Source organism: Panulirus ornatus, chromosome 58, assembly GCF_036320965.1.
Source record: "Panulirus ornatus isolate Po-2019 chromosome 58, ASM3632096v1, whole genome shotgun sequence".
NCBI classification, from domain to species: domain Eukaryota; kingdom Metazoa; phylum Arthropoda; class Malacostraca; order Decapoda; family Palinuridae; genus Panulirus; species Panulirus ornatus.
The window spans coordinates 6,016,892-6,041,287 of NC_092281.1; the positions used below are offsets into that span (position 1 = coordinate 6,016,892).

General features: G+C 43.8%; 3 protein-coding genes across 4 annotated transcripts in view; all 3 read right to left on the reverse strand.

The window, feature by feature from the left end:
* Positions 1 to 7,355, reverse strand: part of LOC139766891 (cuticle protein AM1199-like) — a 24,033-nt gene extending 16,678 nt beyond the window's left edge. The window contains exons 1-3 of one of the 2 annotated variants that reach the window (XM_071695902.1): positions 7,297 to 7,355; positions 6,663 to 6,886; positions 5,079 to 5,487 (exon numbers count right to left, since the gene is read on the reverse strand). In XM_071695902.1, coding sequence (XP_071552003.1) covers positions 5,319 to 5,487; positions 6,663 to 6,886; positions 7,297 to 7,305 — 402 coding nt within the window. In that variant the 5' untranslated portion in view covers positions 7,306 to 7,355 and the 3' untranslated portion in view covers positions 5,079 to 5,318. Of the gene's footprint in view, positions 1 to 5,078; positions 5,488 to 6,662; positions 6,887 to 7,296 lie in introns of those variants that run through there. The other variant, XM_071695904.1, reaches the window with a different exon arrangement.
* Positions 7,356 to 13,562: 6,207 nt separating this feature from the next.
* LOC139766893 (cuticle protein AM1199-like) lies at positions 13,563 to 15,378 on the reverse strand. The gene is made up of 3 exons (XM_071695906.1): positions 15,319 to 15,378; positions 14,678 to 14,898; positions 13,563 to 13,897 (listed from the first exon to the last, which is right to left on the reverse strand). Exons 1-3 carry the CDS (start codon positions 15,325 to 15,327, stop codon positions 13,729 to 13,731), a joined length of 399 nt encoding a protein of 132 aa, XP_071552007.1. The 5' UTR covers positions 15,328 to 15,378; the 3' UTR covers positions 13,563 to 13,728.
* A 3,625-nt stretch (positions 15,379 to 19,003) lies between these two features.
* Positions 19,004 to 21,242, reverse strand: LOC139766892 (cuticle protein AM1199-like). The gene is made up of 3 exons (XM_071695905.1): positions 21,203 to 21,242; positions 20,091 to 20,311; positions 19,004 to 19,334 (listed from the first exon to the last, which is right to left on the reverse strand). The coding sequence occupies exons 1-3, from the start codon at positions 21,209 to 21,211 to the stop codon at positions 19,166 to 19,168; spliced, it is 399 nt and encodes a 132-aa protein (XP_071552006.1). The 5' UTR covers positions 21,212 to 21,242; the 3' UTR covers positions 19,004 to 19,165.
* Positions 21,243 to 24,396: the final 3,154 nt, after the last annotated feature.

Sequence of the window (24,396 nt, forward strand, 5' to 3'; positions counted from 1 at the left end):
GATCTGTTAACCATCGACACCCACCTTCAGGAGGTTATGGCTGGGTCATCGCTTCCTGCGGTATGGACATTTGTCACCAGGTTAATATTTTATACATATATTCACTTCCTACAAAAGAGAATCTCAGTCTGTAAACACATCAATAAATGTGAATTATAATCTCTTTTTTCTTGTCTTTCAGTAATTCTTCTGGGTTTTCTTCAGTGAACTGAGAGAGAGAGAGAGAGAGAGAGAGAGAGAGAGAGAGAGAGAGAGAGAGAGAGAGAGACGATCAATATTGTTCGTGCTGCCTTTAGCATAAAGAAAAATCTTCCAGCTAATGTTTTGAAATCCCGTAGACACAAGTTCACCTGAAGACCAGATGATCCTTACACACACACACACACACACACACACACACACACACACACACACACACAAGTATCCGTGATTCTTATGAATTGGTTATGAATGTTGACTTTTACCTTCGTCATCAAATTTTGTGGTAAAACGTCATAAAACTGGTAATAAGAGAGACTGACGACGTAGTGCTGGGAAACACGGAAGATATTCAGTAACAGAAATATTAGAAAAAACTTCCCTCTCATGTGTGGCAGGAAGTTTGAAACGTAGAAAACACTGGCCAGAAAAACTGTTTCCAAAAGGGGTCCTTTTTCCCCGTACGTCGAGAGATTTAGGGAAATGTTTACTAATACTTGAATCATTACAGGTACTGACATTAACACGAAATATTTTCACTTTTGTAGAAAATCATAATTCCAGCTCAGAGAGAGAGGCTTTTAAACACACATACACACACACGCACATACACACACACGCACATACACAGGATGCACCTCACTCATACACACATGTACACACATACACACATGTACACTCATACACACATGTAAATCTATCATCATTCCACGATCATGTGTGATAGACTCACCCACCCTGACACCACCACGATCATGTGTGATAGACTCACCCACCCTGACACCACCACGATCATGTGTGATAGACTCACCCACCCTGACACCACCACGATCATGTGTGATAGACTCACCCACCCTGACACCACCACGATCATGTGTGATAGACTCACCCACCCTGACACCACCTCCTCCCCAGTCAACCTTCCAACATCATCACTATAAATCTGCAGCTGCCGCCGGATGGTCGGACACTCACACGGGTAACGCTCCACCACACCAACTGACCGACATTCAGTGACCCTCTACGAAGACCTCTGCCCCGAGCTAGCCAGACCACGCTGATCCATCAGCAAAAGTTGCTCTCCAACAGACACAACGCACCGCTGGAGGTTGGACGACTCCACATACTTTTCCCCAATCCCGTCATCAACAAATCCATAATCTCTCAGTGAGTTACGAGCCATTGCCTGACCTTCAGCCTATCATCTTGTGAAAGTCTTGTGCTTTATAAAGTATACCCAGACATACCAGCAGTTCGCTAGGTATGAAGACTTTCTCCTCTCCCTCCCACTACCTCGTTGCTTCTATGACATTATCTACCGCAGCATAGAGTAACGCAAGCTCTCAGCGGCTCTTGCCTACCTTGGCTTTACCACGGTTTTCGATTTCGTCACAACATAATCATCAACAAAGCCGTCCACCTTAGGTTGCAAGGAAGTGCCTTCCATGCCTTGCATACCTTCTCAGTGAGCATCGTCAGGCTGCCCGCTTCAGTGGGACTTTCCATCGTTTAACTTCCAGTTGTCCTTTAGAGCACAGAGATGCTTTCTCGTCCTGAGCGATGGTCTTGGTGGACGAAAACGTTTGATGGAAGTATGTCAGTGATTCTGCCACTGATATCAGTTGCTAACTGCTCTCCATGCCACAGTGCCCTCAGAATGCCCTAACAGCCTCCTTAACTGGACCACCGCCAACCTCGTCGCCATCAACTTAAAACATGACGTTGGTAATGCACGTCGGTCTGACCCAGGACGAGAGTGCGTATCCTCCGATAGGTTGTTCAGTCCACCAGACTTGTAGGTACTACTCTAGACAGTGAGACACGTCAACACCGTTATCAAGTATTCTAGCCATCGTCTCTACATTTTTCACCGACTCGTGACACTTGGAACCCCTGCACCTGATTCCACAACATTCCTTCCTCCCAGACTCAAGTACGCGTCCTCCTCCAAACGATTGACGCTGCCAGAAAGGGGCGCTCAACACAGAGACCCTCCCAATATTTCCAACCATCATCTGGACCTCATCCAACAGGTCAGGATGAAGCTTTTCTACCACTCTTGCCTCTGTTACCTCTTGCCACATGAGATCTCTCGTTCCCTTGTTGCAGTTCATCACAGCTGCAGTGCACCCTTACGAGCTGGTGCGGACCGCCACGCAACAGCCCCATCCTTACTATTCGGGATTTCATAGGTGATTACTAGACTCATATTAACTTACACATTTGTACTTGTGTAAAATATATTAATATCTACCTTTTTACTGCTGCTTTGTTTACGTTATAAATGCTTTCTCTACATTTTTAACTTTTTGCTCCAGTTATTTTAGTATATCATTCCTAGAATTATCTTAGTCAAAGGAAAAACTTGAAGGATTTTCTTTTTTCTGTTATGTGTATGCCTTTCTACTCTTACCATACTTATCTCTGAGTTTCTGACATTTTCCACGATCAAACACAGCCTCGAAAGGACCCAGTGGTCTGTTGCTGTTTGAAGTCCTTCGCATCCCTGTGTATTCCACCATCTCTCTCTCTCTCTCTCTCTCTCTCTCTCTCTCTCTCTCTCTCTCTCTCTCTCTCTCTCTCTCTCTCTCTCTCTCTCTCTCTCTCTCTCTCTCTCTCTCTCTCTCTCTCTCTCTCATGCTAGCAGAGTACTCCTCACAGAGGGCTCCCCCCCCCCGCCTTCCTGGTACGGTCACAATGATACCTGATATGCGAGTGAGAAGTTATCTTGCCAGTGACCTTCTCGCTCCAAAGAAGCACAAAGACCTAGCAGAAGAGGTCTAGAGGAGGGCAGCAAAGATGGTACCGGAATTAAGAGAGATGAGTGAGGAGTGACATGATCATATACTCTACTTTTCTAAATCATGTTGGTTATGTACATACTGAACAATTTCTCGAAATATGTGGGATAGAACAGCAACAGGCCATACTTACCATGATATGAACGAAGAAACTTGTCAGAGGGGATGCAAAGGCGCACTTTTATGGTGTAAGGGTAGAGGGAGAACTGAATAAACTGAATGAGAAAATAGGAAATGCAGATAGCATATAGAAGAATATAAGAAGTTGCATTATAGCAGATTGCGATGACTCCACGAGTGCAAAATTCCCTAAGAGACACACTCCTAAGAGACCCAAGTTAGAATCCACAAACAGGGCAGCCGTCTGGTCTCACAGCCGCCTCAGCTGTTCATCCTCCTCTTTTTTTTAGGGCTGATCGTTAAACGGCACTTGGCGTAAGCTGGGGTACTTATATATATATATATATATATATATATATATATATATATATATATATATATATATATATATGTGTGTGTGTGTGTGTGTGTGTGTGTGTGTGTGTGTGCGTAGGTATATAAGGTTAAGATATAGCGTACATTCATGGTTAACAGACTGGACAACACGAGTGTAAAACTTTTCCCTCAACACAAAAATTGTAATTACAAATATCATTTACACACAAACATCGGGGAGGAGATTGGACGGTGGGATGCCACAAGGCGTGTGAGCGAGCCCCTCACATAATACTGATGAAAAAGCCCCTCACATAATACTGATGAAAAAGTTTGAATTCGGAAGGGAGTGGGAGCTACTGTGTGGTGTGAAGAGGTACAGCCGAGTGCAACGAAGATGGTCATGTAGAGAGAGAAGGTAAATCCTCCCACTGCCGCACTGCAGGACGGGAAGATAACACCGGAGGACGGGAAGATAACACCGGAGGACGGGAAGATAACACCGGAGGACGGGAAGATGTTAACACCCGAGGACGGGAAGATAACACCCGAGGACGGGAAGATAACACCGGAGGACGGGAAGATAATACTGAAGGATGGGAAGATAACACCGGAGGACGGGAAGATAACACCGGAGGACGGGAAGATAATACTGAAGGATGGGAAGATAACACCGGAGGACGGGAAAATCACGGGAGATACATTAGCTAGGTTTACAATCTTCGTGGACCATGATGATGTTAACGTACACCAGTTGCTTGAAATATGAAGAGAGAACAAAACCAGACGACACAACACATACACACGCTCCCCAACCTCAGCAAGCCACAAACTTCTAATGCTCAGGTCAGCACTGTTTCCCTCAGTAGCTCCCAGTCCTCACCTTCTCTCCTATCTTTGTTTAGTCTCACATTTTACCATTCAGTACTCAATCTTTCCTGACATTTCTTGACACAAGATTCCTTTCCGAGTTCATTCACTTCCACCACTCTCTTTCTACCGATATCATTTCCTCATTTCATAAAGCCTCTAAAAGTTCTCACCTTCGCTTCCTCCAAGAGATGATCAGACATCCCACCAGATGTCCTTTTCAGCACATTTACACCCAAGAATCTCTCTTCAGCACGTCTATCACTCAGTGCATAAGATGATTACACCCGCTCTCCATTGAGCACTGTGACCCACTCATATATTTCCCTGTTTCTAAACTAATTATTCCTAATGATGAATTCTTTTTCAAAACACGTAGTTCTGCACATTCCACCTGCAAGTTAGTACACCGGCAGTAAGGAGTCCACTACATTCTGAACCTTCGTTAATAGACTATAGGATGCACAGTGTTGTCGATGACCTGGCTCCCAGCTCCTGAGTGGAGTGCAGCCTCGAGGTAGCCGGGACCCTATACAAGTGATCCTGGAGTTGTGAGTGATAATGAGACGAAGTAAAGATTTTCGTTATCTTGTATCCAGGCGTCGGATCTTGTGAGGTCGTTGGTAGGTTGGTGGTTCTGAGGGAAGTACTATAACTCCCGCCCACTGTTAGAACTATCATCATTACTGCCAGTATGTCTCTCAATATTTGGTTTCCTTTTCTATGGGAGTTTTAATAACACTACTGAAGAACATCAATGGTTTTATTGATTTATACACCATTAAATGTCATTGCAAAATTAATCTCTCTACTCGACTTCAGAATATGTGAATATTAGTGAGCATTTTGAATACTAATCTATTTTGATGAGTTGATTTGTGTGGTGTGTGTTTGTGTGTGTGTGTGTGATTAAATAAGCCATCTACGAACATGTGGTAATATGTATAAAAACTGCTGAGTCGTCGCTTAAGATGACGCCGTCATTTGCCATGGAAGGATTGGTTGGGCATCACATTATTTGAAGATAATGCCCCGACGACGTTGCTCCTCAGCGACGCGGATCTGCTCGATGGCGTGGGCGGGGAGTGGATGGGGCGTGGGGATCAGCGGGGACTGGGGACGGTAGCCGTACTCGTCGGCGACGTAGGAGACCTCAGCGATGGGTCCATTGTCCAATGGGAACCTGATGGAGGAGACGGAGCAAGATACAAAATGAATAATAAAAAAGCGTGATATGGTTAAAGGGAAACTTGGGCATTATCTCGGGCTTAAAGATATATATTTTGAGTTTATCGTGAATTCACACAGCTGGTAGGAGCAGAGATGGAGCGATGGGGTCAGAGAGGACAAGAACCCAGCAGGGAACGTGATCGTGGAACATTCTGCTTTGCATGAACCAGCCATTATTACACAATCGTCCAATGTTTTTGATTCTCAGGAACATGCAGAGAAAAGGAGAAGTGAGTGTCATCGCTTGTAACTTTTGATGGTCCGTAATAGTGTTGCAGCTGTGATAGTAAACGTACTTGAAGCTGTGGATGCATAACAAACTCGCTTATTGTTTAACAATGACCCAATTGCTTGTTAAGACCTTAAATGATCAGACAACCGTCCCAGCTGAGCATGACCTGAGCGTATGGCATGACTCATTGTAAGCGTTTCACTACACATGTCATCCAGGAGCGTGAGTTATCTGAATGCACGGAAGAAACAAAGGACACCGAGCAGATTATACCGCAAACACATTAAGTTTGACGTAGACAATTGGAATATATATATATATATATATATATATATATATATATATATATATATATATATATATATATATATATATATATATATATATATATATATATATATATTTTTTTTTTTTTTTTTTTTTTTTTCAAACTATTCGCCATTTCCCGCATTAGCGAGGTAGCGTTAAGAACAGAGGACTGGGCCTTTTTCGGAATATCCTCACCTGGCCCCCTCTGTTCCTTCTTTTGGAAAATTAAAAAAAAAAAAAACGAGAGGGGGGGATTTCCAGCCCCCCGCTCCCTCCCCTTTTAGTCGCCTTCTACGACACGCAGGGAATACGTGGGAAGTATTCTTAATCCCCTATCCCCAGGGATATATATATATATATATATATATATATATATATATATATATATATATATATATATATATATATATATATATATCATCACAAGACCAGAGGTGCATCTTAAATTTGGAACCTTTCACAGCTGACTACCATGACCTATAACCGAGGTCAGAGATGGTGACAATCCTGATTTCCCTGATGAAATGAAATAGAAGACTTACCGCAATACCAAGTATACTCATTTCTCTTGGAGAGGTCTGACCTACCTGAAGAAGCCCTGGATGTTGCTCTGGCCCTTGGAGCCCGGGGTGCCGACGGCGTTCACGTGGATGCCGTTCTCAGTCTCGAACTCGTAGCGGAAGTTGCCATCGCCACGATCCTCACGTTCGTCCCTCAGGATGGCGATGTGTCGGTAATCTGGCCTGTTATAGTAGCGGGCAAAATTCTGTGGGGCGGCGACGGCGACGGCGGCCAGGCAGGCGAGGACCACCTGTGACAGAAGGAAAATCACTCAGAAAATGAACAGCTGTATGTGCTTGGCTGCTGATGTATGTAGAAGAATCAAATTCACTTCAAAAGACTATGTATATACTTCACATTGTGTGATAGAATGCAGAGACCCAAAGTTCCTCACATTCACATTAGCTTGAGAGACATTGCCCCTTGAGATTACATGTGTTTTAAAAGATTCGTGAACCTTTGAGATTCAATCATTCACTCATTCTTTATATCTTGGGCGACAAAAACGATGAATAAGACGAGAGAGGAAACACAAAGCTTCCCTGAGCTCTTCAGTATCTGCAAAACGTTATAGAGACTCATGGGAATAACCCGAGTCAGTCACTAGACACAGCTATATCGGCAGAACTGCTGCTAGTGGCTCTAGCACCTGCTACTCACGAGCTGCATGTTGGTGGAGTCGAGGTGAGGTGACGATGATGTTCTCCGATTGTCGCAGTCGAGCTTATATACCCAGGCCGAGGCCGAGTTATCATGGCCTTAAGCCATTTTTGCCTCACCTTTGTGCTCGTCGACCCATCCCCTCCTGCCGGAGGTCGCTGGGGTCTCGCCGGATACTCCAGAGCTGTTGTGAACGGGTGGGGCGTCATGATCACTGAAGAGGAGCAGATGAGGCCGACAGGTTCGTGGAGAAGAGCAGACCACACCAAGTTACGATAGAGGCTGCTCAGCGGGTCTTGGTGTACGGGAAGCCGTCCTCTCCAACGACACCTTGAAACTCACAGATCTGTGGGTGGACGGCCGCAGAAAATATGTTCAACCAGATCATCGTTATCATCCTGTGGAAAAAACTGCTGAGTGTAGATGATACATATCTTTCCTCTCAGTCATATTCCTAAAAAGGAAAAAGTTGAGAGTTAGTGTAAAGCAAAGTAGTTAAGTTTATTAGGGGAGAGAAATAGGTCGGTTAGAGTATAAGGTTGAATGGAGAAATCCTGGAAGTGTAGTGTTTTAGATATCTAGGAATGGACATGGCTGCGGACGGAACCGTGGGAGCTCAAGTAAGCCATTGGATGGGTGAGAAATATAAAGTCTTAGGCGCGTTGAGGAGTATGTGGAGAGAGGTCAATGTGTGTATGGGAGGTGCAAAGATGGGTATGTTCGATGTTATAGTAAGTAGGGGGTTGGGGGCAGATGTGTTAGAAAAGAAATGCTAGAGGACGATAACTGTGGTGCGAAGGGATAATCGAATGAAATACGATAAGATAAGAGAGAGGAGAATATGCTAATATGGTTTGGACATATGGAGAAGATGAGTCAAGAGAGGTTGACTAAGCGGGTATACATGTCAGAAATAGAAGGGACAAGGAGAAAGGGGAAACCGATAAGGATGAGGTGGGATGGAGTGAAAGATGCTTTGAGTCCTCAAGGTCTGACTGAACATGCAGGAGGGTGTGAGGTTTTTGTGTGTGACAGAGCGATTTGGAGCGTTGTGGTATATAGGGGTGATATGCTATCAGTGAATCAAACCAGGGCATATAAAGCGGCCAGGGAATTCCACAGAAATGTTTGCATGGTTGAGCTCTTCTTCGGTTCATAAGTATACATGACACTTTATTATACAACCTCAGGATCTCTTCTGGGGTTCCTGCATTATAAGGCAGTGCTGCTTACAGTAGGAGGGAAAGGACGCACTTAATCAGTTTCAAGAGTAAAGGAGCAATTCTCCTTCATCTCTCTCTCTAAATCTAATTCGTTTCCTACACTCAAATTTGAAAACACTACAAATCAATGACACTGCATTAACTTGTACTTGTTCCCGTCTTTGTCCTGGAAACCACATCACAAAATCTGTTTCCAAAATGCCTGGAGGGTGAAGGCGCCTCAGCCATCTATCTTCGGAGCAGATCTTCCGTATCGACGGGAGGTCTCACTCACCCGCGTGGCTCTCCTGACCTGAACCCACTCCATCTCTCTGTCCTACAGGGATCATTGACATCATCAGCATCGTTCAAAAGCTTGAAAGGTTATGATCAGATCAACCCTTACTCTTCTATCTTCCATGATGGACAAAGTTATAGCCCAAATGCCTCTCTTTGTAATAAGCTCTTTTATTTCTGGTGCCATATTTGTTGCCCTCTTTTGCACCTTCTCCATTAGTTCTTTGTGCTTCCGTAAGTGTGGTGACCAGACTTGAGAATCATATTCTAGTTTGGTCTAAACATAAGATTCGAGCAGTTAGCTAGATATTTCCTTATCCTTGAACTTGAATGTAGTTCTAATATTTGCCAGCAAGACAATATGTCTCCTTTACTGTTCTCCTAACCTGTGTGTGTGTGTGCGTGTGTGTGTGTGTGTGTGTGTGTGTGTGTGTGTGTGTGTGTGTGTGTGTGTGTGTGTGTGTGTGTGTGTGTGTGTGTATGTGTAAGCAGTAGCAGAATACTGAGTGTTATTGATGTATCCACTGTAGGTGAGCAATGCCCTCCTGCAGGCGAGGTCATAATACATGAAGACTCCTGGTGAGGCGATGAACGCCTTTATTATTTTCTGGTCGTTTATTTATAACATTCATTTGACTACTTTGTATGAAGACGGAGATGAAAATATCACATGTAATTTTTACTGTAGATTGATCCTTTTGCATCATACGAATCTTTTGCCGATGGAGTGAATATTTACAGGTTGGTTGCATGGCCACTTGATGTATCTGTTGTTCTCTGTCCACACGTTTACCTGCCAGAGAATATGTTTTTTCCTGGCGGTGAGGGAGGAAGCTTTACTCTCTCTCTCTCTCTCTCTCTCTCTCTCTCTCTCTCTCTCTCTCTCTCTCTCTCTCTCTCTCTCTCTCTCTCTCTCTCTCTCTCTCTCTCTCTCTCTCTCTCTCTCTCTCTCTCTCTCTCTCTCTCTCTCTCTCTCTCTCTTATTTGGCGTTTAATTAATGGTTTCTGTGAAGAAGAACAAGACAAATTACAGCGTGTGTTCTCGCTGGTGTTGACTGATCGTCAGGTAAACTAAAACATAAAATCGTTTTTAAAATGTGAAACATTCTGCAAGAAAAACGTCTCACCAACGTCGCTTGTAACCCTTCACACCTCAGGAAAGATCACGAGAATCATTGATAAGATAGACCGCGTTGAACGACAGAACATGTTGAACAATAGATCGTGTTGAACTACAGAACATGTTGAACGATAGATCGTGTGACGACAGAACATGTTGAACGATAGATCGTGTGACGACAGAACATGTTGAACGATAGATCGTGTTTAACGACACTAGCTAAAAGAAGAAGAGGAAGGATCTTTCCTCCTGCACGTCAGGCGTCAGACCTCCTTCAGGCACCGTCGCCTGACGTTGACGTCACCCGTGGTGAGGTGTCGAGGTTGAGTGATAGCCACAGTGATGCAAGATGACGCTGCTCACACCTCCTGCAGGATCACATGTGGAGGATCTTGCTTGTGTGGTGATCTTATGTCATTATCCCTCCTCACCTCCGTCACAATACATGAAAGATCTCAGCAAAGAAACGGCAGCTAACAATATTTTCTATTCAAATTATGTACGTGTGTTGCTGATGTGGCTTTCAAAGGGTTCACATCAGTGACTCCCCCACGTGGGTATGATGTCAACAAGCCGACAGGTTGAAGTTCAGTGAGGATGTGAGGGAAGATGCTGCACGGAGAAGACCCAGGAACATCTGGATCCGAGGCACACGTCAGAGCAGTCCTGTCTGGCCCAGATGTTTACATCCTTCGTTTCTAGAGACACAGTCTAGTCAAGAATTCACTGGGAGGCAAGGATGCTCTTCCTCCCTGCTTGCAGTTCAACTATTCCTCTTTTCCTGGCCTTCAGAAAGTCTTTGAATACTTATATTTGATGCAAATGTATTCGCTTTCACTCATCCCTTCCTCCTATATATAGACATACATATATGTGTTATATTTTTGTTCATAGATTTGTAAATTCATTTTCAGTGCTTCAGACCGTCTTAAAGAGTGTGATGACATGTTCTGGCAAATAAATAGAAGTTTATATCTTTATATATATATGATGTACGTAATATGAATCTCTCTCTCTCTCTCTCTCTCTCTCTCTCTCTCTCTCTCTCTCTCTCTCTCTCTCTCTCTCTCTCTCTCTCTCTCTCTCTCTCTCTCTCTCTCTCTCTCTCTCTCTCTCTCTCTCTCTCTCTCACACACACATTTCACTTCGATATACCTAAACTCATTCCAAAAATTATGCTTAGAGAAACTGGCACACACACACACGCCACTGGAAACTGCTCTTCATATCTTTATTTCCCTGTAATAATGGCCTCATCATCCCCCCCCCCCCCCCCGAGTAACGGGGTTGTGCCTAAACACCATGAATGTGACCCCGGTCTTGCCTTAGCAGGTAAGAAGGTTATCTAAGGTCACATCTTGGGGTCAGGTCACGCAGGTGGCATCATCAGCGGCGGGACATATAAAAGCATTTGCATAATGATGACAGACTGGTTTCACTGCTGTGGCGACGTCATAGTAGGATCGGCATCACTGTTGTAGCGACAGGATGGTTTATGGAATAGTTTCACTGCAGTGACAGCATTCTTGTATAAGGAATAGAGTCACTGCAATGATGACATATTACTATTAGGATCGGTGTCCTGCGGTGACGATATCACAGTGTAAAGACTCGTTTAAATGCAGTGGCATTTTCTGCAATGTACAGTGTCACTGCAATGGCAGCACCATACCATCAGGACGTGTCACTGCAGTAACGACATCATATTTTAAGGAACTGGCCTCACTGCAGTGATGATATCGTACCATAAGAGACTGATGTCATTGCAGTGATGTTATCATTCCATAAAGAACTGGTATTACTGCAGTGATGACATCATCACACCATCACATGGGACTGACCTTACTGTGGTGTTGATATCACTGTTTATTCCTTAAATCAACAGCTGCATCAGGAAAGACATTTGAATATATGTATTATGTATGAGGTATACTTGCTGACATATCATGTTTTCCGTTTTCTGAGCATAGAGGCAAGGTCTTCCCAGCATACCTTAACTAATATACTTTCAATGGGGGAAAAATCCTCCTCATACAGCAAATGATTCTTATTATTATTTCGAAATTGGACTAAAGTTTACGTCTTTCTGGTTCAGACGACATCATCCAGCCCGTGTTCCCTACATGATCACTACAGAAGCAACGTATCTGTCTCACGGAACGGAGGTGTATGAAGAAGAAATGACTTTGTGTAAACAACCCGGGTCCTCACACCCTGAGACACATTCAGTATCAAGTGATCCAGTCATTCTGTTCCAGTGTCCCAGTGATAACTGAGCAACCACCTACAGGATTATCAGCGAGACTCCCCAGGAAACACAGACACTGATGATAAGATAATATTATAGTCTGGATATCGATGGAGTTGTGGTACGATTATACGCAGTGTAGTTCCTCCTCCTCCTCCTGGACCGTCTCTGTCCCTCACAAACAATTGGTCGTCAGGTACATTGTACTCGCTCATCAGATCATTGTTTTTCATGTTCAGAAATGGTTTTTGTTAAACTAGTGTCACCAACGTGTTCACTGTTGACTAAGCAATGCAGTTCAACCATTTTGCTTCGGGTGGATCTTATCATAGTCATGTGTGGTCCAGCTAAATTTGTCGAGTGATTTCAGTAGGAGGCCGACGGTGTGACGTGGTGACTGGCTGTTTTTAGACCTAGATGTGAAGAGTCCACGTGACCTGAATCCCTGACGTCACTGTCTGGAGAGAGAGAGAGAGAGAGAGAGAGAGAGAGAGAGAGAGAGAGAGAGAGAGAGAGAGAGAGAGAGAGAGAGAGAGAGAGAGAGAGAGAGAGAGAGAGAGAGAGAGAGAGAGGTAAGAAACGAGAAACAACCGACAAATACCGTTTTAATCCCACAGGAAATAGGTAATAAGGAAGTGACATTCCCCATGCAACACCTCCAGCAGCCAGCCATTCCTCCAAGGTATTTCACAACAATACGTGTCAAAGGCATTATGGTTCAATGAACATAGCTGTGTGTGTGTATGTGTGTGTCTACTTATCTCTGATCATATGAAAAAAAGAAGAGAGTTTTACAGTAATGGCGCCCCGTCTCTTAACCTCTGTTTTCCGTCAGACAATTTCTTTATGTACATATTCCTCTGTACATAATGTTTCCTCACTTACTCTATTACATCCAACCATGACTTTACATATTATGTGGTTTTGTTCCTTTTCTATTGGATCTATTTTATGTCGACTTTGTCAGATCGATTCAGGAATTAGAAAATTGTTGTCATAACTTCCTCCTTTTTTTCTCTCAGGGTAGACAAGACTATGGAAGGTGCCTCGTCTGTATCCCTGTTGGTCGTCCCGCTTCCCTCAGACACAGTCTTACGTGCCCGCCACCGATGATCACTGAATCAGATTTCGACGTTTCCTGGTGACCAAACTCGAGACATTCTGAGTCTTTACCGTAAATACTTTTTCTTGACATTTCTTTCTCTGGATTCATGTCGTTGATCATGTTCAGCTCAGTCCAATGTATAGTGGAAAACTCTGATAGCTCACAAGATCTCTGAGGTGTAAACATTTTCTAAGTGAAGGTATTATAGTTAAAGTGCGAGGGAAAACAATGAGAATATTGTTTCTAAGGATATCATCATCATATCACAACAAGGAATCAGACAAACAAACAGAATACAGTTATTTTCAAGAATAATTTTATGGGCAAGTTGCCAGCATCCTTGCACATGAGAGATGAGGTATAGTGATCACGAAGAACACCAGGTCATACAGTGTGTTATGCTCGGTGATTCGCACTAAGTCATTTCCAGTCAGCTCGGGGAAGTTGATCGTTGGTCACATTATTCCCAGACGATGCCCTGTCGACGCTGCTCCTCAGCGATGCGGATCTGCTCGATGGCGTGGGCGGGGAGTGGATGGGGCGTGGGGATCAGCGGGGACTGGGGACGGTAGCCGTACTCGTCGGCGACGTAGGAGACCTCAGCGATGGTGCCGTCATCTAAAGGAAACCTGAGGGAAGACAGGATGCGTCCGACATGAATAATGATCCATCCAGAAGTCATTCCACGGAAGATGATGATCAAGATGAATATTGGGTTGTAAAGACGACACAAGACTGGGGAAATAGAGGTACGGTTAAGCGTTTCAGGGAGGTGAGGGACCTTAGTATGTTCGCTACACTACATCTAGTATCGGACGAAGTCCAAGAAATATTCCTACGTGTTTGAGATCACAGCATTCCGACTGACGATAAGGTTTTCGCTGTACGTCTAGCCGGAGGTAAGATCTTGTACAAATATACATACACGTCAGGGTGAGGAAGACGTGATTTTTGTCGTGCGTGACTATTATCAGTCGTCTGCGCCTCTCATTAGAGATGTATACATTCCTCATACTACCATTAGTGATGGTTAAGCATGAAGGGCAAAACTGACGTCAAGGGTCATGACACTGCATGACCAGATAACGGATCGCTCTGAGAGTGACCTAGGAAACTGTCACAACCTCTCACGAGTTTTTCTTCCCCTGACTGTCAACCACATAATACATGTAAGAAGAGATTTGAAAACACACAGGAGAAGACAGGGACAAATGAATGTTACGAGCAGTTTTGCGCAATAAATCCACTTTACATCAGAAACAACTTTGCAGCCGTAGTTACTGGCCTTCTACGGCTGAATGATATCAATTATGTACACAGTGAGCGGTGAACACAACCATGATATTCTTAAAGGGATACGTAACTGCGATGGCAAACTGATTCCACCTTCCTGGAGAGGTCTGACCTACCTGTAGAAGCCTTGGATGTTGCTCTGGCCCTTGGAGCCCGGGGTGCCGACGGCGTTCACGTGGATGCCGTTCTCAGTCTCGAACTCGTAGCGGAAGTTGCCATCGCCACGATCCTCACGTTCGTCCCTCAGGATGGCGATGTGTCGGTAATCTGGCCTGTCGTAATAGTGATAATGCTGGGGGGCGGCGACGGCGACAGCGGCCAGGCAGGCGAGGATCACCTGCGACGGGAGACGGGTAAACACCAATGATCTCAGTTGGATACATCAATGTCTTGCATAGTTGGTGTTAAGAAAATATTGACGTTAACTTTAAACACAATGATATTTTGGACCCAACGCTTGTATGTCTTCAACCTCTTGTTGAATTTTGGTTATAAACACTTTTAGCTTAAATCAATTTTTGTACACAAAAAAGATGCTTAAGAAATATTCTGCAGGTGAATGAAAAGCAATAGTACTTCATGTTCATGACAAGTCTACTACATGATTACAATGGTACTAAGACGGAAAACAGAGGAATTAAAAAGTTTTGGAACGATTTTCTTTTTTTACTAAGATCCTGTCGAGACAAACTTATAAGCTGCTACACACTTATGTTACTTAAAGGTTTTTAACACGAGTTGAGACACGAGCACTCACGAGCTGCATGTTGGTGGTAGGAGATGAGGTCCCTCACTGAAGTGTCGAGCTTATATACCCAGGACTTGGCCCAGTTGACTTGGCCTCTGGCGTTTTTGCTTCCCCTTCGTGTTCGATCCCCATCCCAGCGAGGGTCACGGAGGTCTCATCAGAACACGCCGGAGGTCGTGTGAAAGATGGGCGGGGGAGGCAAGATGACCTGATTACTGAAGAGGAGCAGCAGATGTAGCCAACAAGTTCCCAGAGAGAGAGTGACTTCGTCGGTAGAAAAGTGGAGGACGTCTGCGGCACGTCCCGAGGCGGAGGAGGAGAGCACCACATCCCTTAAGCTGAGACGGGACGGGACATATCCCGAGTGGAAAGTAAGAATTTAGTGTCTCACGTAGATTGGAAACCAGGACAGGAATACTCATTTCCCAAATTCCGTTTACCTTTGTTTCCACACACACACACACACACACACACACAACACACACACACAAGTACACAATTAGGCTGGTGTGTATGTGTGTCTATACATATGTAAGAATATAGATTCTGTACATATATACAAAGTTAAGAAACAGGGCAACACGAGTGTAAACTTCTTTCCCCATAATACACAGGTAGTAATCACATACACTTTTACTTATATATAAGTACATAAATAAGGGAACATTCACCAGCTACTCACATTCTTTGTTAGGAAAGACAAAGTACTTAGCACAAAGTACAAAGAACTAATAGAAAAAGTCCAGAGGAGGGAAACAACAGCAGTATCAGACTTAAGAATAGTGAGTCTGTGAGAGGTTAGAGACCATACATTCGTTTACTCTGGAAAAGAGAAGAAAAAAGATGACGACTACAACCATTCTGATGGCGCCATCTGTGAACAGGTCTTCGAAGAATGTAAAGGCAGAGCAACCAGAGTACATAACATGAACAACTAGAGTACATAACATGAACAACCAGAGTCCATAACATGAACAACCAGAGTCCATAACACGAACAACCAGAGTCCATAACATGAAGTTAAGAAAGAAATTTGTCAGAAAGACGTACAGAAGTTCCTTCGTAGTATGAAAGTGGTGGAAGATTGGAATCAATTGAGTGATGAAACTATGAAATTGGAAAGCCAACAGAAGTTGGAAAAGTTGTGTGGTGGGAGAGAAAGGTTTCGTTTATTTCTTAAGTTATCTTCAGGATAACTAATTTTACATTGGTAAGGTTGAGCTATGAATAGAAGCAAGAAGGAACAGAGAATTGGGCCAGGTGAGGGTATTCCCTCAAAGGCCCAGTCCTCTGTTCTTAACGCTACCTCGCTAATGCGGGAAATGGCGAATAGTTTGAAAGAAAAGAATATATATATATATATATATATATACACACACATAAAAATGTTCAAGTCTTCAGGATGCTGCTTGCTTCCAACAACATTTTTCCTGGAATGAGTTAACTGCCACAGGTGAGACACGTTCGTCAGGGCGAACCACTTGCTACAACTACAATTAGAATCATCATGTAACAAGGATGAACGCATCCTTCCCTTCCCTGTATTACACCTCAGTCTTCACGTGGATCCTCCACCTGGGCTCTGCTGTGTGATCAGCATGACCCGAGGCACGACCTTGGTGTTCGTCAGGATAAAGCATTCCAGAACACAAAGGAAAGAACTTGGTCAGAACCTGGATACAGATAATGATACATTTGTCTTTATTCCTCTCTCTCTCTCTCTCTCTCTCTCTCTCTCTCTCTCTCTCTCTCTCTCTCTCTCTCTCTCTCTCTCTCTCTCTCTCTCTCTCTCTCTCTCTCTCTCTCTCTCCACCATGTCTCCATCGCAGGTGCTTCTCTGCCACTCTCCCCTTCGTCACTTCCTTCTCCATCATCTCATAATAGCGAAAGAAACTTCCATCCTAAAGCATCCAGACGCAAGACAAAATTTTGAAATGACTGGTCAAGGTCTTACTGCATTGGTCAAGGTCTTACTGTGTTATCCTTCAAAACGTAGACAAAAAAAAAAAAAATAAAAGATAAATAAAAACAAGAGGATGAACCTCACAAAAATTGTTATGTATTCCCCAACAGGAAATCCGTGATGCGAACACCGCTCGTCATGGGAACCTTGACAATTGACAGTTCATAGTAAACCAGGGACTGTGAGGCTCCAGAGCTAATAGCATGAAATTGTTCTGTGTGTGTGTGTGTGTGTGTGTGTGTATCCACCGTTAAGGGTTGGTCGATAAAATGGTTACCTGGCTCATGCTTGGATATATATATATATATATATATATATATATATATATATATATATATATATATATATATATATATATATATATATGTTGTATGGTTGCGAGGCGTGGGCTATGGATAGAGTTGTGCGCAGGAGGATGGATGTGCTGGAAATGAGATGTTTGAGGACAATGTGTGGTGTGAGGTGGTTTGATCGAGTAAGTAACGTAAGGGTAAGAGAGATGTGTGGAAATAAAAAGAGCGTGGTTGAGAGAGTAGAAGAGGGTGTTTTGAAATGGTTTGGGCACATGGAGAGGATGAGTGAGGAAAGATTGACCAAGAGGATATATGTGTCGGAGGTGGAGGGAGCAAGGAGAAGAGGGAGACCAAATTGGAGGTGGAAAGATGGAGTGAAAAAGATTTTGTGTGATCGGGGCCTGAACATGCAGGAGGGTGAAAGGAGGGCAAGGAATAGAGTGAATTGGAGCGATGTGGTATACCGGGGTTGACGTGCTGTCAGTGGATTGAATCAAGGCATGTGAAGCGTCTGGGGTAAACCATGGAAAGCTGTGTAGGTATGTATATTTGAGTGTGTGGACGTATGTATATACATGTGTATGGGGGGGGGGGGGGTTGGGCCATTTCTTTCGTCTGTTTCCTTGCGCTACCTCGCAAACGCGGGAGACAGCGACAAAGTATAAAAAAAAAAAAAAAAATATATATATATATAGAACGTTAATGGGATGGCCTTGCCCAGGGCCCCAGTTGGCAGGTGCCGTATAACGTAAAAAGAGAATGACTCAACAAGTTGTTTATATATGATCTATCGTTGTTGTGACGTCAGGCGACGCTAAATGATCCGGAAAACGATTCACTATACTTATAAAGAGATCTATAAGATGATCTTCAATTGTAGATTATAAGAGTCTCCAAATGTAAACTATAAGGGAAAAGAAAATTGCGTTGCAGTAAACCTGACTTTTGTAGTAATTCTCTGAAAATGTAATCCACAATCAAAAGTTGTGGGTAACCCTCTGTAACCCTCGGTCCTGCTGCTCCTGCTGTCTCATGAAGGAAAAGAATTCAGTCTAAATACTGAACCTCTTTAACGTCACCAGGTTTCGTGTTACACGCACAGCTTAGCTTCCAGACCTGTACTAACCCTAACCATCTCCCAGCACACTTGAGGGTAATTCTCATTATTTTCACATAACGTTCATGATTTTCTGCAAAGTACCGACGATTATCTCCATCCCAGTTATGTGAGAATGTTTTTGTAGAGACTGGTAATACTGCATCGTATCTGTGTCTATCCTGAGGTAATGATAACTAAAGGTTTACGATCGTTTTCCTGGGAAGAAATGCTCACTGTGATCACAATGGAATATTAGTGGGTTTATTTTTTTCTGACACTGTCATTGTGTCTCTGTACAAGACAGATGTTTGTCATCTCAGGAATAAATGAAATAATGGGTTCGAGTCGTCTGGAAGATTGATTTAATGAGTAGGTTGCCAGTATCCTTGGAAGTGGTGGATGTGTTACACTGATCTCCAGGAACCGTGAGTGTGTTACATTGTGTTATGGTCGGTGGTTCGTGTTAACGTTCGGCCAGCAGCTGGGTCGTCCTCGCCCACATCAATCCCAGACGATGCCCTGTCGGCGCTGCTCCTCAGCGATGCGGATCTGCTCGATGGCGTGGGCGGGGAGTGGATGAGGCGTGGGGATCAGCGGGGACTCGGCGCGGAAGCCGAACTCGTCGGCGATGTAGGAGACCTGGGCTACGGTGCCATCATCCAAGGGGAAGCTGAGGGAAGAACGTGACAGGAACGTTAATCACAGTTACAGATACACTCGCTCGTCATCATCATCATCGGTGGAGGAACATAAGGTCAACATCACAACACAGCGGACCAGTCAAACTGAGAGGAGCAGATTGTGATGAAGATTTTAGAAAGACGAAATATGATGTTTGTGTTTAGACGAACCAAAGATATTTTGAAAACATTTTCTCTGAATTCAATATGCTTATATTTAACATCTCTGGCCGTACATGACATCATGATAGTGTCGTATGTACGCCAGTTGTATAATCTTGCGCGCATGTAAACAACTGTGGATGAGGTGAAAGGTTTACTCCTCGTGTGTGGTTATCATCTGATGTTTACGCTGCTGGATGATATCAAACGTAAGCTCTATGTTAGCATCGGTAGTGATCCAATAGGAGGGCTGAAGTACGAGGTCTTCTGAGTATGACCAGGGAGGGAAAAGGTGACTTTTCATCCGTAATTGTCATGACTGTCTGAAAACAAGACAAAGTAATGAACAGAGAATTAAAGAAAACGACGACAAATGAATTTCGATTAGCGGTTTCACGGAAATTACTTAGTTTACCTAAGGTAAAGGTGTGTGTGCCCATAATCAGTGACCTTTCACAGGTGACTGACGAGACCTATAACCAAGGTGACGGGTGGTTACACTCATGATTTCCGTGCTGATGGCTAATTGGCACCTTTAAGATATGGCCACACTCACTCGACCCTTTCTTGGAGGTCTGACCTACCTGTAGAAGCCCTGGATGTTGCTCTGGCCCTTGGAGCCCGGGGTGCCGACGGCGTTCACTTGGATGCCATTCTCAGTCTCGAACTCGTAGCGGAAGTTGCCATCGCCACGATCCTCACGTTCGTCCCTCAGGATGGCGATGTGTCGGTAATCTGGCCTGTCGTAGTAGTGATACTGCTGGGGGGCGGCGACGGCGACGGCGGCCAGGCAGGCGAGGATCACCTGCGTCAGGAGACGGGAAATCGTTGGTATATGGTACGGCTTATGTCTAGTGAAGATGATGTATGTAGGAGAAACACGATCAGATTGCAATTAAGCTGTTTTTCTCTTATAAGATAATTAAAGTACTTATGAATATGCTCGTCTTATCTCACTTCTAGCAATGAGTATATACTCATAGCCAAACATTTTAAATCGAATGAGGCGAAGTAGTTTTACTTCAAACCGATTGTCAACTTACGAAGTGATTTACCGATTAGAGGAGAAGCAGTTCTGTAGACACATTTAAGCATACACCTGATAAATATTTCGCTTCAGATCCACGATTGACATAATTTGCGCCTCCTTAGCTACACGATAAGTTAACAAGTCTTCTATTCAAAGAAAAATCCTTGTGTTTTTCTACTCGTGCCACAATAATGCATGACTTTCTATTGGCCTGTTGCTTTTCTACTCGTGCCACAATAATCCATGACTTTCTACTGGCCTGTTACTTTGATGATTTAGTTCAATTAATGTCCAAAGGAATCTCTCTCTCTCTCTCTCTCTCTCTCTCTCTCTCTCTCTCTCTCTCTCTCTCTCTCTCTCTCTCTCTCTCTCTCTCTCTCTCTCTCTCTCTCTCTCTCTCTCTCTCTCTCTCATACACACATACACATGCACAAAACAAATTAGATTTTCGTAATTCCTAAAAAAAAAATTACAATACAGACTTCTTTCCAATAACGTTTGAGATTCAGTAACCTCAGCGTTTCATTCAGCTGCTTGGGAATTTTAGAAAGATGGAACTTCAACAAGAACTACAGCTTGCACCAGATTTGTTTTCCTTGGGACACTATTGAAGGTTGTGGCACCGTTCACAAGTCTTGGGTGCCGGACCCAGATACGTGTACTCACGAGCTGCATGTCGTTGGTGTGAGGTGAGGAGGTGACGATGTCGTCCAGAGAGCAGGCGGTGAGCTTATATACCCAGGACGAGGCCAAGTTGACTCGGCCTTAAGCGTTTTTGCTTCATCTTTTGTGTCCGACCCCACCCCCACCCCACCTCACCGGGGTCACAAAGGTCGTATAAGAGCATGTCAGAGGTCGTGTGAACGATGGTCAGGGGAGGGGACGTGACCTAATTGCTCATGATGGAGAGCAGCAGCAGCAGATGTAACCAGCAGGTTCCCTCAGGGAGGAAGAAGGAGGAGGTACCACGCCAGTACTTGTGGTGGAGGGGTGGGAGACGCCCGGTGGGCGGGAAGACCCTTACCTCGCAGACGAGGTGTTGAGTGGTGGGTCAGAGACGCAGGTTACATGATGTTCTGGACTGTATATATCTCGATCATTTCTTGGTAAGTTTTGCTGCTTTTGTTGCTAAATATCAATGTTCACTTTGTAAACAAAAACAGTGACAGCTCATGGCCTTTTGTTTATATTTCAACTTCTCAGTTATATCAAATTTGTCGCACACACACACACACACACACACACACACACACACACACACACACACACACACACACACACACACACACACACACACACACACACACACACACACACACACACACCACACACACACACACACACACACACACACACACACACACACACACACACACACACACACACACACACACACACACACACACACACACACACACACACACACACACACACACACAAACAAACATATATATAATGGCTAAAGAGAGCAAGTGTCGTCTGGCAAACATTAGAGCTGCACATCCTATATGTTCTTCTCTCGCTTGGTCAACGTACCAACGGAAGCACGAGGAGTTGATTGAGAAGGTGTGGAAGATGGCAACAAACATGGCACAATAATCAGTAACGGTTGTACGCATTAGATGAACCACATCATAAAAGAGAATGAAGTGAGAGGTGACCAGATCACAAGAGAGCTTATTTATCTCATTCTACAAATTTCTTGCTTAATTTCGAGTCATATCGTCTGACTGTTCTGGCCCTACATGTTGCGAAGATCTGTTCATTCTCTACATCATCAGTCTGGATGGCTGTTCCATATCTACGTTATCATCTTGGTATAAAAAACAGTTTTGCAACAGATGTAGAGACAGAACAACCAGAGAGCAAACACAGCAAGAAACAAAGCAAGAAAGTTATGACAAACGATGTGTTGTAAAAGTGATCAATGAATGTTATAAACTGAGTGAGGGAACAGTGAGTGTGGACAACATGAAGCAGCGTAAAGCTGTGTGATAGTAGGGAAGGTCCAAGACATGGAGCCCCAGGAGTGTAGGACTTCCTCTCATACATTATGAATAGGTATTTACAAATAGGTAATAGATAATTACACACATAAACATCCACGTGAACAATCACTGTGATGAGGAGGATTTACATAGTCTTTGTGTGAATGAAAATATTGCGTCAGGTGTTGCATGGTAGCGAGGTCGTGGGTCGTGCCATCATCACGACTCCGTTGACCTGGCGACCCAGGTCGTCCCGGTCCATCGTCCACCCAGGCCACGGAGGGTCACCATCCAGGCCTCAGGGCAAATAAAGGGACGTAAATATGATTGTAGACCTGACCTAACTTGACCCTTCACCGTATGACCCTCCCTGGTGAACCTGGGAGATCCGTCGCCTCTCCTCCTCTCCTATGCAGGCAGACGAGGCACCTGCAAATTTATGTTCCCGTCGTGTGGTCATGTGAAGTGTGGAGTGAACTGATTAGCATAGAGAGAGAGAGAGAGAGAGAGAGAGAGAGAGAGAGAGAGAGAGAGAGAGAGAGAGAGAGAGAGAGAGAGAGAGAGAGAGAGAGAGAGAGAGATTGGTATGAGTTCCTCAGTTTGTAGTTTCACCTCTTCAGACTGTGAGTTTGATAGGAGAGGGAAAGACGAGGGAAGGAAGGGGAGTCCTAAGTCTTCGTTGTACTAAGAAAGAAGAAAGTATCATAACGGTCAATCCTCGTGTGACTGGTCTCCACACGTACACTGAGGGTGGTAGAATGGTACGCAGTTATTCAGTTTGTGTTTTGTGTTAAGATGAATTTTCATTTATGTATGATATCTTAATTATTTTTTCATCCAGCCAGAGCGGAATGTGGGGCAGCACCAGTGTTGTGTGATCTGCTGAGGCAGTTTGCTCATCTGGCCACGCTGTGCAGACCTTCAATATACAACGTAGAAATCTTCGCCGAAGAATCACTTCATGTACTTCACTTCAGGTTTATTATATGTGGGGAAAAAAAGGTCTCTCTTTCGCACGTTAAACAATGTGGAAACTTTAAATTACTTCCAAGAAACGGGTTTTAGCTAAGCAAGATCTAAACAACTATATGAAAATAACAATTAACGATAATCGTGATGAGAATATAAGAAAAAATGACCCGATGCTTTATATATTATGATGGTAAATGATAAGTCTAGTGTAGCATACCTGATATTTATAAGTAATAACCAGTAAATGAAACTGTAGAAACTTACAACATAATTCTGTTTATAACAAATATTGTGTCATGCCGTTTAGTATATTTGTTTGTTTGTTTATTCTGGACAGTGACTTGCATCAATGTTGAAACAGTTATCACAGAAACAGATTCTAAGGGGCAAATGTAATCATTTCTATATCATGTTTATAAGGAACTTTAGGAATCTTTTAACGTCAGTAAAATGACCAATATGTCATGATTCACGACGACGAAGTATAAAGTGTTGTAGCCTCACACAGCAACAACACAGTGTATTGTAGCCTCACACAGCAACAACACAGTGTATTGTAGCCTCACACAGCAACAACACAGTGTATTGTAGCCTCACACAGCAACAACACAGTGTATTGTAGCCTCACACAGCAACAACACAGTGTAAGCGATGTACGTCAGATTAAATGATCTCTCTTGGTCGTGTTCACACATTTGATCTCTTGTGGTGTTTGAGAAATCCTATAAAACGTGAAGTTTCTGGCCATCGCAGAGGTCGACACTGATTACATGGATTAAATAGATTGTCATAAAACATTGAAAATGATCAATGTCTTAACCCACATGAAAAGTTGCCCCAACTTTTTCTCAGAGTGTTTAAGACAGGCGTAAAAGGCATGAAATAAACACACACACACAC